At 40.7% G+C, this 15,945-nt stretch overlaps 1 protein-coding gene across 1 annotated transcript in view; it reads right to left on the reverse strand.

Annotated features, from left to right (window-relative positions):
• Window positions 1–15,945, reverse strand: part of DNAH14 (dynein axonemal heavy chain 14) — a 139,557-nt gene that overhangs the window by 59,800 nt on the left and 63,812 nt on the right. The window contains exons 36-44 of the mRNA XM_054713049.1: window positions 15,538–15,627; window positions 12,393–12,527; window positions 10,672–10,887; window positions 9,420–9,513; window positions 7,653–7,861; window positions 6,558–6,810; window positions 5,053–5,134; window positions 2,513–2,739; window positions 344–460 (exon numbers count right to left, since the gene is read on the reverse strand). Coding sequence (XP_054569024.1) covers window positions 344–460; window positions 2,513–2,739; window positions 5,053–5,134; window positions 6,558–6,810; window positions 7,653–7,861; window positions 9,420–9,513; window positions 10,672–10,887; window positions 12,393–12,527; window positions 15,538–15,627 — 1,423 coding nt within the window. The remainder of the gene's footprint in view (window positions 1–343; window positions 461–2,512; window positions 2,740–5,052; window positions 5,135–6,557; window positions 6,811–7,652; window positions 7,862–9,419; window positions 9,514–10,671; window positions 10,888–12,392; window positions 12,528–15,537; window positions 15,628–15,945) is intronic.

Genomic DNA, 15,945 nt, shown 5'->3' on the forward strand with positions numbered 1-15,945 from the left:
GTAACCGAATATTTCCACTAGTAAGACTTTCCATGAACTACAGTTTTACAATGTACAACCAACTTAATCGAATACATTCCAACGTTTTCAGAAACCAATAGTCAAGGATGTTTTTTAATAAAAGGCATGTTTTGTAAACATATAGGGTAGAGCAAATGTAGGTGTACAATTGTGAGTACACAAAACACAGTTTGTTCTGGTATTATTCATTTTTAATTATTGGTTTCTGCACAAACTTACAATCCATCAGGCCTCAAAGTTGCTGACATAATACAGTACTTTTATATATGAAATATTTCTAATATTTTAGAGAAATCAGAGCACAGTTCCTGTAATGACTTACCTCTCTGAATTAGTGTCTGAACGTTAGGAAGCAGTTCTGACCACCGGATGAATTCGCACTGCTGGAGATCCACAAAATACCCGAAGATAGACGACTCGCCAGTTGGGAGGGTAATGCCTACATTTGAAAATAATGAAAAATATAAATAAGTCCAAGTAACAACGAGGTTCATTTATGGCATGTTTCGCTCATGACCTGCTCTCTATTCGAAAGGTTTGGTTGTTGAACCAGAAATAAGAAATGTTCACCAAGGGTAGATCCAAATATGTAAAATAAGCCTATATTTTTTTCTAATCTTTATTTAAAGACAAAGTTTTGTTAACTTTTGGTCTCTTTTTGTGTCCTGAAAGCAAGGGGAATCATGATCCGATAGCCTTTGAAATCTTGCCCGTAAGTTCTGCTTATTATTAGAGCTGGGTATTATCAAATGCCAGTAATACACTGGTTGTACATGAGAAAATTCTGATACTTATTTCCAAATTACACTTACTTCACTATTGTAAAAGTAATTAATTTTGTTAATAGATCCTGGAAAGTATAGAACAAAGTAAACGAATTTAGCAATAGTTTCACCATATGAAGATAACAGTGTTGACATTTGATATATTCCTTTGAATCACTTATGAAATTTAAAAAAATATATCTTTTATTGATTTCAGAGAGGAAGGAAGAAGGAGAGAGAGAGAGAAACATCAATGATGAGAAAGAATCATTGATCAGCTGCCTCCTACACACCCCCGACTGGGGACTGAGCCCACGACCCAGACCAGGAATTGAACCGTGACCTCCTGGTTCCTAGATCGATGCTCAACCACTGAGCTGGCAGGGCTAAGTTTGGCTTTTTAAGGTTCACATGTAAGTGAGATCAGACAGCCTTATTCCACTTAGTATAATGCCCTTCAAGTCCATCCTATTGTCTCCAATAACAAGATTTCCTTCCTTCCTGTGGATGAACAATATTCCATTGTATTTAAATATCAAATATCTGGGATACTGAAGATTAGTTACCCTAGAAGTAAAAACTTTGCAACACGGATGTCTTAAATGGAACTTTTACAAATAACCTCAAATATGTTGCTACATCAGATAAACTAGTAGGATTTGTACATTTGGTAATGTTTCTAGCTCTCTCTTTACTTAGCAAATATATTCATGTTCAATATTTTGTCTCTTTTTGATACCTTATCTCTTCAAAGTCCCTTTAACCAATCACAGCTAATTGGGGAGGTTTACTGTTTCTAACTACGAGGCTAGGTTCCACTTATCAGAAATGCTTCGAAAAACACAAATACTAAGGAAATCCAAGGCTTTAAAAATCATTCCAAAAATATTATTAGAAAATCTGAGAAAAAGAAACATGAAACGATAATAATCTTCTTCTACTAAAGTTTCTACTACCTGGTGATTCGTACAAACAGAACCAGCCATACAGCTGGTGGGCTCCTCCTGGCTACGCTCAGGTTTAAGGCTTTATCATTTTTTAAAAAATATTTTTTTAATTGACTTCAGAGAGGAAGGGAAAGGGAGAGATAGAAACATCAATGATGAGAGAGAATCACTGATTGTCTGCCTCCTGCACACCCCCTACTAGGGATGGAGCCCTCAACCTGGGCATGTGCCCTTGACTGGAATCAAACCCGGGACCCTTCAGTCCACAGGCTGACGTTCTATCCACTGAGCCAAACCAGCCAGGGCTCAAGGCTTTATCTTTATCTTTGTTCTGCCTTACACTGAGTTATAGCTTATTGTAGCAACAAGAATCAACCAGGAATCTAGTTTTCTCCAGTCTCTTTCACTGCAGAAAGGGTGTTGGAATGTATTTATTAACCCTCGTTTACCTGTAACGTCCACACTTTAAAAGATGGGTCCAGCCCTAAAGGATTTCAAATGTATCTTCTAAAGCAGTGATGGGCAACCTTTTGAGCTTGGTGTGCCAAACTTCACCAAAAAACTGAGCTTAACTCGGGCAGTGTGTCACTTTGAGGAAAAAACTAACTCCAAGACTCTAGTCGCAAAGGTTTCATCCTCAGGAGCAGCAAATGTTTCATCCTCGGCATGCGGCCGCGTGACATCAGCAATGGCTACGCGTGTCAGTGCTGACACGCGTGTCATAGGTTCGCCATCACTGTCCTAAAGGGAGAACTTGGACTCTCCCTTCCCAGAACTCACCTATTTGTGAACTTTCAAATAATTCATGGACAAGGTTGTCAAAATCATAGGTGACTTTCGCAAGAGAAGCAGGTTCAAAGCTTGAATACATGAGCATGTCATCTTCATGCTCATCTTCACGTTTTAAAGTTCCTCCAAATGCCCAGGTAAATGAGAACACGAAAAGCTTCCCAATCATCGTCGTTAACTTGTCGGGATATTTCTCCAGAAACCACGGACTTTCAGCACTGGAGTAGGTAAAGGTGGAGGGGCGATGGTTAACTCTCTTAGGAGGCATTCAGTCACTTAGTTCAAAAATCATAGCAAAGCTTCATTATTAAAAATTTTAATAGTTAAGTGTGGACCTAAAAATTTGGTTCTGTATTTTTTTAGGCCATCAGCTCTCGGGATAAAAATCCAAGTTCGTGTGTAATTTTCCGTTGGTAAGTCATGTAAATTATACACGGCTACTAGTTCTCTTGTCCAAGCACCATGTGTGTAAGAGGGCTGTAGTCAGCTTTCACTTAGTTAGTACACGATTCACTTTTATTTTAGGTCAGTGTATGAGCTGAGAGTTTACTTGTCTCTGGAAGAGGATCTGGTGATTCTTCATTTAGTCACTCACTACTAACCAAGTCCCAGGGTTGACCTAGTTCAACTTGGCTGAAGTTACTCTACGCAAAGCAAACAAGACCCCTTATTTCCAAGACAAGAAAATGAACAGTAAACCATGTTCAGGGTAAAGAGTAAAGAGTCACACATACCATCAGAGGATATTAGCAGAGATAACCAATTTAGATTGTGGGCACCAGGGAAGGCCTCTCGGACGAAGCTACAGTTATACTGAGACCAGAGGAATGAGGAGATTTGGCAAAATGTAGGAGGAAAAGCATTTGAGCAGAAGGAACATAGGTGCCAAGACTATGAGGTCAAAGTCATGGCTAATTCGAGGAACAAAAGACGGAGAGAAGACCAGTGTCACTGAAGTCCATATATAGTTAGTGGAAGAGGTTAGGAGAGGAGGCTGTGGAGAGGGGGGAAGGGGCGTTTAAAGCTGTACCACGGCATTTTCCCTTCATTTTGAGTGTAACAGGAAGTCACTGAGTGACTATAAAAAGAAACATTCTCATTTATGTTTTTTAAGAAAATCAAACACTTGCATATAAATATCAGGAGGCACGTACAAGCATATTAATCACAGTATTTGTAGCAGGTTAATGACAAAAATTGAAAACGGATAAACTGTGACATATTTGTACAATGAACTATAGTAGGTAGTGAAAAGAGAGTAGTCATAGGGACATAATATTGAACAAAAATGCAGGACACAGCCCTGCCAGCGTGGCTCAGTGGTTGATTGTCGACCTATGAACAGGAGATCACGGTTCGATTCTTGGTCAGGGCTCATGCCTGGGTTGCAGGCTCAGTCCTCAGTGTGGGGCGTGCAGGAGGCAGCTGATCAATGATTCTCTCTCATCATTGATGTTTCTATCTCTCTCTCTCCCTTTCTCTCTGAAATCAATAATAAAAATATATTTTAAAAAATGCAGGACACAGAAAAACCTAGAAAGTGATCCCGTTAAGGTTTTTAAAAAATGCCAAGTTAAAAATTATATTGTTAGGGAATACATTAGAACACAAAATCCAGAATAGCAGTTATCTCACACAATGGGATACCATAAAATCTGGGTACACAGGGGACTTCAAAGATAAATTAATGTTTTTATCTGTAACAAAATGGTGTGTATATGGATATTTGTGTATGCTACTTCTATCTTAAAAATATTTTATAAAATGTTCCTTTATGGCTACTTGCTCTTTAATACAAATTAAAGATAATATATGGTTATCATGTTAAGACTGGAATAATTGAGGAAACGAATTCATCGTCTATTGCAACAGTACAGGCAAGAAATAATGAAGGTTTGGGCTAGAATGCTGGTAAGCAAGATGCACACGAATGAGTGTGAAGGCAGAGTTGACAGGTAGAGTAAAAACCATATGAAGAATGCTCTATCATGTAAAAGCAAATCTGACATGAATGTCTCAGGGATTCCCAGTGAGATGCAGGAAGGCCTCGAGGGTGACTTTCCTGTCCTACCAAGGGCAGAAGAATTATAGAGTTCATCATTTCAGTAGTTGTGATTTATCGAGCACTTACTATGCGCCAGGCACTGGTCTACATATCTAGCACATCGCGTTATTCCAGTTTTTAAAATGAGAATGTACATGCTCAAAAACACGTAGTAACTGGTTCAATATGTCTCAGCTCATACAGGGCAGATTCATCAATTATGTGCATGTCAAGTTTATTTTTTCCTCAAATATGTACAGAGTTTGGACAAATGTATTCATATTACCCACATACCTTAGCATAAAAATCTGGCGACCTTGTATTAGATATACAAGATGCTCTCTAAGCTGGAAAAAAAAATTTTAAGTGCATTTTGATGTTATGACATCATAAAAGTATTGGTTTATTGGCGAGTAATTTTGTGCCTATTGGAGTGTTTGGCAAGTATTATGCACTAAAACATGTCTGTTGAATGCATGCAACTGACCTCTTGTCCACATTCTTGAATTTGACAGGAACCTTTAAATGCAGAGAACTTCTCTCAGTTGAAATGGTCTTCAACTCTTCACCTTAAAAAGGAAAGAGCATTTCCCCACAGTTAACAACAGACTTAAAATTTAGCTGATTAATTATGAGGGCTCCCTTGGAACACGGTTTAGTGTGTGAATCATCAGAGGAGAGCATCTTCGCTTTATCGACAGTACCTTAAGGAGTTACCTTACCTGGCCAGAGTGGGAGTTACTTTTCTAAGAGAAGAGGAGCAGAGAATGTACCTGCAATGGTCTGAATTGAGCTTCTTTATTTGAAACATGAATCTGCACACTCTTTTCTTTATTCTACTCTGGCGATTTTTTTGGTAAGTTTGATTGTTCCAAAATGAAGACTTTAAAACAGTCAGGTGACTACCTCCAAATGTGGTACACATTGCAAGCTAAGTAATAAATTGGTCCTAATAAAGTGAAGCATTAAAGCAGAAACTGTATGTTTTTAAATATGAAATGTCTCAAAACAAACATCGAACAGGTGCACTGTAGGCAGATAGTAACTGTCTCCCTCCTCACCCCATCACCCACTCTTTTGTCTAAGTCCTCCATTCCACAGAGAAACACAAAGAATGAATGATTACTCATCCTTCCTTTTAGCTTATGCTTTAAATCATGTTTGGTTTCTTTATGTTAAAATAACATAGGATTCTTGTGAAACAAACAGAAGTACAAAAAATATACAGAAGAAAACAGCAATCACCCATCATTTCAACACCCACAAATAATCATCATTAAATATTGATGCATTTCATTATGGTATTTAATATAAATATGTACTATTTAAATGTTAAATATAGAACATTTAAAAAATTAAATTTAAATAAAAAATTAGAGACTTTGGTTCTCGTTCTATTTATTTATTTATAACATATTTTATTGATTTCAGAGAGGAAGGGAGAGGGGGAGAGAGATAGAAACATCAATGATGAGAGAGAATCATTGATTGGCTGCCTCCTGCATGCCTCCTACTGGGGCTCGAGCTTGCAACCCAGGCATGTGCCCTTGACCAGAATCGAACCTGGGACCCTTCAGTTTGCAGGCCAATGCTCTATCCACTGAGCCAAACTGGCTAGGGCTTCTGCTTTGTATTTTAAGACTACCTTCAAGTCTCTCCATCGAAACATGATACTGTTGTAGCATAATTTATTAATCCATTCCCCTATCGTTGGAATTCAGAGTCTTGCTGTTTTTATGATTATAAATAATTTCTGTTCTAGATAAAGCTCCTTGTCATAAATCTGAATACTTCTATGATTATTTCTTTATAATAAGTTCCTAGAATAAGAAACACTGGAATAGATGGTTATTTTTAGTATAGGTTATCAAATGCATCACCAAGAAAGGCTGAATCAATTTACACCTCGAATACCTTCTGCGAGAGTGTATGTCTCAGCACATCCTAGCTAACATGTGGCTCATTAGTATGTCTGAGGGAGGAAAAACTCACATTGTCCAAAGCCTCCATTTTTACTCATGAATTCAAAGAAGGCGTCAAGAATTCTGCAGAGAGTTGTAACGATTGTGATGTTCTGGACAGGAAATGGCTGAAATTTCTGATGATTCTTTATAAATTGTAGTCCATCTTTGACACTATTATTTATCAAGAACTCAAGACAATCCACTCCTGATGGACTCATAATTTTAGAAGTTTTCGTAAGCCATGACATAACGTAAGGCTCCCATCCCAGATCAACGGGATCCTGACAACAAAAGGCACAAGATGATTTTAGTAGATAAATTACCGTGTCCGCCTACTTTCCACCTAATTCATCAATGCACATATGGTTTAGAACCATCCTTCATTCAAGGCAAGTGATCAAAAAAGCCCAAGGAACTACCCTTCTCTGAAATATTTGTGATTCTTAACGACAGTCCTGCCAGTCAACAGCGTGGGGGCGGTTATGTGCAGAAAGGTGCGTTGGGCTCTGTGTATGTGGCGAGAGGCACTGCTTCCCCAGGAAGTCAGCACTGTCCTCAGCGTCATTCATTACACTGAGTCACGCAGATCAGAAGAAGGGCGAATAGTGGCTAATGGTGGATTTCAAGCGTAGGAGACCCTTATCCCTGGTTGTCTTCCATTTCTTTGCCATCTCTTGGGATTGCGTTTCACATTCCCATCATTGATGTTTCCACCTCTCTCTCCCTTCCTTTCTGAAATCAATTAATCAATACATATATACACTGAGGGGCCAGATTATGATGATCTCTGAACACATAATAATTTGCCACTCAGTGTATATCCTATATAATAAAAGGCTAATATGGAAATTGTCCCCTCAACCAGGAGTTCAACCAGCAGGCAGGCCGGCCAACCGCCCATGTCCCCTCCCACTGGCCAGGCTGGCCGAACCCCACCCATGCACGAATTCATGCACCGGGCCTCTAATACACACACACACACACACACACACACACACACACTGAGTAGCCAGATTATTATGCGTTCAGAGATCATAATCATCTGGCCACTCAGTGTATACACACACACACACACACACACACACACACACACACACACAGAAATTTGATTTTGAAGACTCACCATATAAACCATTGCACATCGGCTGACAGTGGCAGGACTGGCGTGAGAGAGACTGTCCACTTCAAAAATCACTCTTATTTTATTAGTCAGCGCGATTCTCTCGCTGTTGGCGAGGCACAGCGTTCTCGTGTTATCCAGCATCGAGTTCAGGCTTTCTACCCAAAAGGTGTCCACGGGACCATCCAGGACAACCCACTGCCAGTCGAACTCTGCAGAGAAAACATGCGAGTGGGACTGAGGGTAATCCCCGTCTTCCGTCATTACAGTCTCGCAAGATTCTGTCTCATTTAGAAAAGGCCTCCTCATGAGGATGAAAAATGGTGCCCTAGGACACGCTAGAGGGGACGTGTTTATGTGCAGCCTCTAGTGCCTATCGATAGGAATATTCAGACCACATATTAATAAATGCTTTAAACATTGTTTCAATATCCTCAGACGGCCCTTACAATTTGGGTAAGAGAAAGAGCCACGAGTTTATCTTTTCCAGCATTTGGACCTGCTGCCTGTGGGAGGGAAGCAGGGAAGGGAAATAGACACCCTTTGAAGAAAGACTCGAATAGACAGATTTGAGACCATTCCACACGGGGACACCATTTCCTCCTCTTTCCACCCTCTGGACCCATCACCCGCCTCCTCATTTTATAAAATCGACAGGTCAGGAGAGGGGAAGCATGAACGGACCACTGTGGAGACAGAGGATGAGCCACTTGACAGACGTTAAAATCTCCCAGGACAGGAGAGGAGAGGGAGGGTCCAGGTGTCCCCACTCAGATGGGTTCTCGCGGCCGAGACCCCTGCCTCGGGGGTTTTCTTAAAAACCCTCCAAAGGACACTGACTGCACCACATCCCTGGACCCGCCCCCCCCACCCCGACTGAACACCGAGGAGTCACATGCACAAACAGAGATGCTCTAAGGAAGCAGAAGCTACAGCTGAAGTCCCTTTCTGAGTCTGGAACATAAGTGCCCTCCTGGGGCGGTGTTGCCTGGACCCATCACCAGGGGGCATGGAAGTGGTGGCCGGGGTCCTGCAGGGAATGATAGCATCTCTGGAACAGACCTCGTCCTGTACATCTCTGTCCCCTGGCACACAGCACAGCGGCATCCGCTGGGTGTTGGATGCCCTCGAGATGACCATGCCTGGGTGGCATGATCTGGCCTGGGCGTGTACAGTCTGCGTGGGGCCCACTCGGTGAACTCTATTGCAGTGTGGCCCGGCTGCTGCTCACCCAGGGTATTTATACCTGTAACGACTTGGTGTAAACCAAAAGGGTTCTACATAAGCCCTGGTGTCTACCTACCTAATAAAAGAGTAACATGCTAATTGACCATACCTTCACAACGCCCACCAGCCAATCAGGAGTGAGTATGCAAATTAATACAACAAAGATGGTGGGTTAATTTGCATGCGCAGGTGCCAAGCGGCCAGGGACGCAGGCGTTCCGCACCACCCCAGCCGCTTGGGGCCTCTGGGGCAGCGTGGGAAGGCAGAAAGGCTGCTCTGGCCAGAGCAAAGGCGGTGCTGGCAGCCAGAGGAATGAAGGCCCTTTCTTGCATCGGGCCATTAGTAGAACATAATTGCATGGGCGGTAAGATAACGTGGTAAAATCACACAAATTTCAAATGAGCACACAAGAATAAAAGAAATAGCATAAGAACAAGATCATGACCAAAAATGTTTTAAAATATATAAAGAAAGTTCAGATTGGGTCAGCTTGCCTTTTTATGTGAATTTGTCATCTAGGTGAAACTGAATCATGACACTTACTCTCACTTTCGGTAACTGGAACCTCTTTCTCCATCTCTTTCTTAAACGTGGCAGCATCGATATCTGATATATTAGAGGCATGAAGTTGGAAAACCTGAAATAAGTTATCAATGTTTACATTTTCATTTGACCACACTTCCCAATGAAAATGGACTACACTGAGTGGCCAGATTATGATGATCTCTGAATGCATAATAATCTGGCCACTCAGTGTATATCCTATAAAATAAAAGGCTAATATGCAAATTGTCCCCTCGACCAGGAGTTCAACCAGCAGGCAGGCCGGCCAACCGCCCATGTCCCCTCCCCCTGGCCAGGCTGGCCGGACCCCACCCATGCACGAATTTATGCACCGGGCCTCTAACACACACACACACACACACACACACACACACACACACACACACACACACACACATATATATATACTGAGTGGCCAGATTAGTATGCATTCAGAGATCATAATAGTCTGGCCACTCAGTGCATATGTCAATATGCTTTCTTTTGGGATAAAAATAGAAAAGGCAGAAGGTTCCGTAGGTGAGAAGACTCCCATGTGACCACGCAGTGGACGGTAACTGCTGGGACCACAGGTCCTGCTCTTTTAGAACAGTCTTTCCTTTCAGTCCCCCCGACCCCGAAAGATAATACAGTCTTGTTACATAACATTCAAATAATGCAGCAAAGCACGAAGGGGGAGCAGGAGTTCTCTGAATCTCCACCATCTCTAGCAACACCACAGTGGACACTTGGATGTGTAGTTCTCCTATTCCTTCCTTCTTCACCATCGAGTTTCAAGTGCTAGGCTGCCTAAGAATCACCTGCAGGTGATATTTTCTGCTTTTTTATAAATGATCATAATTTTTCTCTTTTTAAAAAATGATAATTTTTTTATCCTCACTCGAGGATATTTTTCCATTGATTTTTAGAGAGAGTGGAAGAGAGAGGGAAAGACAGAAATATCAGAGTGAGAGACACATCAATTGGCTGCCTCCTGCATGAGCCCTGACCAGGGCCTAGGCTGGGGAGGAGCCTGAAACGCAGGTTTTGTGCCCTTGACCAGAATCGAACCCGGGACCCTTTGGTCCACAGGCCGACACTCTATCCACTGAGCCAAACCGGCTAGGGTGATCATACTTTGTATATTCACTTTTACCCTAGTTCATACTTAAGGATGCTTTAATATCAGTCTTTAGATAATGAAATAATCCACAACAGTCCAATAAAAATAATCATCCCAAACTACACTTACATTAGATAAATCTGAGATTCTTGATTTTAGTACAAGATCACTGTCTTTCTTGGAAGATTTTAAACTGTTACAATATACGTAATTTCGAATTGTTGCTGATAATAATCCATCGGTCCATTCCATGGTATTAGGATCCAGTTGTCCATATAGTTCCCCAACAGTGATACACTTTGGATTTAAAACGCAAGTATCCACTTTTCCCTTTCTTCCTGGAATCTGAGAAAAATCCAGGGTGGTTTTTAAAGACATTAACTACAGTACGGATGCCACCCTAACAACCTGGCTATCACTTAACAGGAAAGGGGAAAAGGGAAAACCAGGTGGACGTATGCCTAGTTAGGTCCGAGTGGCATGGGAAGGTGCCTGCCTGTCCATCACACCTGAAAGCGAGTCTGAATGGGTGTGGCCCCTGCAAGCACGTGAAACCTAAACATATGAGCTTCCCTGTGAGGAAGTGTCTCGTCTTCTCTCTCTTTTCCCTGCTGGGAATCCTGTGGCAGGAATGCGTTCCTCCAGGCCCACAGGGCTTATGGTCACATGGGGCTCTGCGCATGGATCAATGGACTTGCATCAGCCTGAATTCTACAGCACACTGGCTGCAACATGGACCGGACACTCTGGACACTGGCTGAAGCGGAGGGGACTTTGGAACCCGAGAAATGGAACTCTGTGCCAATGAAGTCTACCCCATTCGACCTTCTGGGCCAGTCTCAGAAAATTCCTTCTCTGAAGGTAGTCACAGGAGCCTCACTCCCCCTCACCCGTGTCTGGGAAGTCTGGCCCATTCATTCCTCTGGCATCAGTACAATTATTTAATTTTTTGCATGGCTGTTACCAAAGGGTTTTAGGAGAGATCTTTCACTCCAAAGAAAGGTTCACTATAAAGGTACCAATTTCCAAGGAACTATAAAGAATGGATGTTATTAAAATCAGCCATAATACTCAAGTCATTATTTGTAAAATCCCGGCTATTACAAATAATATCCCTTTATATAAGATAACTGAAGTACACACTATGTATTGGAGTCTACCTTTACATTGAATAAAAATATATCATGAAAAAGTAGGAGTTATTCTAGGAATTCCAGGACAATTTAACATTAGTAAATCTATCAACATAGCTTAGTACATTAACCAATTAAAATAGAAAAAGTAGATGCTAAAATCATTTCATAACTTCTAGGTGTCAAAAACCAAAGTATAATGAGAACAGAAAAAGTATTATGAAGAATGATCATATCAAAATATGATAATGAATATGTATCATAGACCAAAAGTAAACATATTAAATGCATAAATATTAACTGCATTCCAGATAAAGAAATAAGATATTATAGTTAACATTGTCTTGAAGGGTAAATCAATGCAGTAAGTTAAGAATATAAGTTACATAAATATTAGGAAATATACAAAATTATATTCATTTGAAGATGATTCAATTGATTATCTAAAAAATTAGAACCTACCACTCCATTTAAAAAGGTGAGTAAACATACAATAAACACACAAGTTGATCATTGTATTTTACACTAGCAATGACCAGTTTGAGATTCAAATGAAAAACAATCCCATTCACTACAAATGATTCCAAAATACAAAATTCCTATCAATAAGTTTAACAAGTACAGAACAACTTACGTACAGAGAACATGATGCTCTAACTGAAGCATGAAACACCATCTTAACCAACAGAGAAACATTTCATTTTGTAGAACGTTTACCTGTGAAATAGAGTTCCTAAGTTCAGTTGATAATAACTCTTCGATTGGTAAAAGCGTTAATGCTCTTTCTAAAATTCTTCTCACAGTTGTCTTTCCTCCACCTGTTGGGCCCACTAACATCACACCAACACAAGCCTAGAACAAAATTGCAGATTTATGGCTTAAGTTTGGTTTACTAATGGTTCAACTGAGTTGAAACTTGAAGGTTCTTATTTATAAACACATCTCTAACTATATCCACAAACACTTCCTTCAAATTATTGTTCAATCTATTGTAATCTGGGTTGTTTTTATTGACTAGGCTAATGTTAAAATCACCAGAAATTTAATTTTATTTATATATTTTAAATATATTTTTATTGACTTCAGAGAGGAAGGGAGAGGGAGAGAGAGATAGAAACATCAATGATGAGAATCATTGATCAGCTGCCTCCTGCACGTCCCCTACTGGGGATCGAGCCCACAACCAGGGCATGTGTCCTTGACCAGAATCGAACCTGGGACCCTTTAGTCCAGCGGTCCCCAACCTTTTGGACCTCATGGACCACCTGTTGGCGACTGCTGCTAGTCTGCAGACCAATGCTCTACCCACTGAGCCAAACCAGCTAGGGCCAGAAATCTAATTTTAAAATTCAAATAGTAATTTCCAATTCTTGATGTTTCACAGTTGATCTCACTTTTCAACTCTCCTTTCTTCCTGTACCTTTCTCTACAATGGCTTCTGTAATAAAATTTATGTGGGCTTTCCTTGGCTCCATTTTATCTCTGAGTTCTGATTATTCTTTCCATGTTAGCCTCCGTTAATTCATATCTCTCTCCTCTCCTCTCCTCTCCTCTCCTCTCCTCTCCTCTCCTCTCCTCTCCTCTCCTCTCCTCCCTCTCTCTCCTCTCTCTCTCTCCTCTCTCTCTCTCTCCTCTCTCCCCCCCCCCCGCCCCCACACACACTGAAACTCTGACCTCATGCATTCCAATGTCTTTAACTAGATCTGAATTCCACTGTATGCAGGTCTCCCAGTCTTTGGTTCTAAGTGCCAGAATGAATTTTCAATAGTCTACTAAACATTTCCACCTCAGTGCCTCACATGGTTTTCAAAGTCGACATGATCTAATCCATATGGTCTTTTCCCACGTGTTGCTTCTCTTATTTCCCTCACCTAGCTACCAAAACCGCTATGAACCAGTCATACGAAGAAGAGTGCTTGCCTCTTCATCCCCTCATCGCCTGCAGAACTTTCGCTTGATTCTATCTTCTTCCTCCCATCGCAACCACGATTGCCTTACCTTGGCGTTATGGACTGAATGAAACCCTAACATTGGAATTTGGGGGGTGGGGCACCAACATTCACAAGCATTCTTTTGTGAAGACTCCCAGGTACATGTAAAAATTCCATAAATTTGTATGTTTTCTCTCGTCTTTGTCAGTTTAATCTTCAGACCCAGCCTGGGGCCCTAAGAGGGGAAGGGGTAACGTACTCCTCCATGATAATTGGTACCAGTAGATATCAAACCCAACGGTGATTAAGGCTGTGCTGTAACCAAGAAGGCTCTCTTACCCTCTGAGACAGCATGGAGGGACCTGCAGAGTATTGTGCTAAGTGAAATAAGCCAGTCGGAGAAAGACAAGTATCACATGATCTCACTCATGTGGAATAAACTGATGAACAAAATCAACTGATGAACAAAGTAGATGCAGAGACATAGAAGCACAGACTGCAGAATCTCAGAGGGAAGGTGGGGGAGTGGGAAGAGATCAACCAAAGAACTTGTATGCATACATGCATAACCCATGGACACAGACAGTAGGGTGGTGAAGGCCTGGAGAGGGACGGGGAGGGGGGAGGAAGGGGACTAATGCGGGGGGGGGGGGGAGAGAAGGGACAACTGTCATACTTTCAACAATAGAGATAAAGGAAAAGGAAAAACAGGTATTTTGGGACGTGAAAAAAGTCTAAATAATGAGGTTTTATTTGTCTAGATCTGATCAGAGAAATTAGTAAATATGAACAAATTATTTACATTTAACTTAAATCCAAACAAGGGAAATTTACATAAAATTCTTCAAAATCAAGATGAAAAACATTCTATTTTATAAGAAAAACAACCTGTGAAATGTTGCCATAAAGACAGTGATAGAGACCAGAAGAATGAAATATAGAAGAAATCAATAAAGAAACCCACCCCATTAGATACAAATACTTGGTACAGGACAGAGAGAGCCAATCAGTGAGGGAAAGTCTTGCGAAAATGGGTTCCCATCTGGCAAAAATAGATCCCTATGGGACGCCTTAAAGAAAAATAAATTCCAGACGACAAATATGGGACATACAGATACTCAAGACTTTTAGGGAAAAAGTATGTCTTTATGAGATAAGAAAACGTTTCTACAAATAGGACACAAGGACACAAACCATTATTACAAAAGGATCCATAAATTTTACTGCGTTAACAATGTCTCTTGCAAACCTGAACACCATGAATGTTCCTCAAATGCCAAGACTTAGAGAATGTATTGGCTACGCATGTAAGCAATACAGAATTATGACATATGTCATGAAAAATTTACTTTTACTAAGAAAAAAACCAATAACCCAATTGAAAAGTGAGTACGTTACGTAACCTGGCAAGTCGCAGAAAATCCAAAAGGCTAATCTATCTATAATAATAAAAGCATAATATGCAAATCGACCGAACGGCCGAACAGCGGAACGACCGTCCAGAAGCCGGGGCTGCGAGGGCCTACCCTTGCACGAATTTTGTGCATCGGGCCTCTAGTAAACCTATAAAAGGAAGTACAATTGTGCTAGTAATTGTACCAGGGAAATGCACAGTCTGACATTTTTCCAAATGGTTCATTTGTAGAGAATAGGCAATTCAGAGAAGGAAGAATAACGGAATGCAGAACACTTCACACCACCTTTGCAGGATTTTTTTACAATTAAGGGGATGGAGGTGGAAAAGATTAATTTGTTGAGAGCTACAGTGAAGGATCAAACGAAGTCTAGGTAAATAGTTAATCAATAAACCACTTTACTTTGAAGAGTGTGGCAATCGCTCTCCCTTGTTAGTTCATATTGTGTTCTTCTGGATCAGACATTTTAAAATCCAGGGCAAAGAATTGCTACCATGCCATTCATTCTACACTCACCTGAAGTTGATTATGGAACTGGATGATTTTCTCTTTCTGAGCTGGCCATTGCTGTAAGCCCAACAACTGTGTTGCAATAGCTACTACTTTCTAAAAGAAAATAAATACATTAATTTAAAATGCACCGCAAATCAAACTCTTGGCATGTAATCCTAAAAAATCTCTCTTAACTAGGTACCAAATACTGACCTATAATAGTTCTTAAATTTTTAGTTCAACAACCTGAGAATAATGAGAACCTATTTTCCATTCAAAACACAATATATCCAAATTTTTAAAAAATACACTTCTATTGATTTCAGAGAGGAAGGGAGAGGGGGAAATAGAAACATCAATGATGAGAAGAATCACTGATCGGCTGCCTCTTACATATCCCACACTAGGGATCAAGCCTGCAACCCGGGCATG

Source organism: Eptesicus fuscus, chromosome 24, assembly GCF_027574615.1.
Source record: "Eptesicus fuscus isolate TK198812 chromosome 24, DD_ASM_mEF_20220401, whole genome shotgun sequence".
NCBI classification, from domain to species: Eukaryota; Metazoa; Chordata; class Mammalia; order Chiroptera; family Vespertilionidae; genus Eptesicus; species Eptesicus fuscus.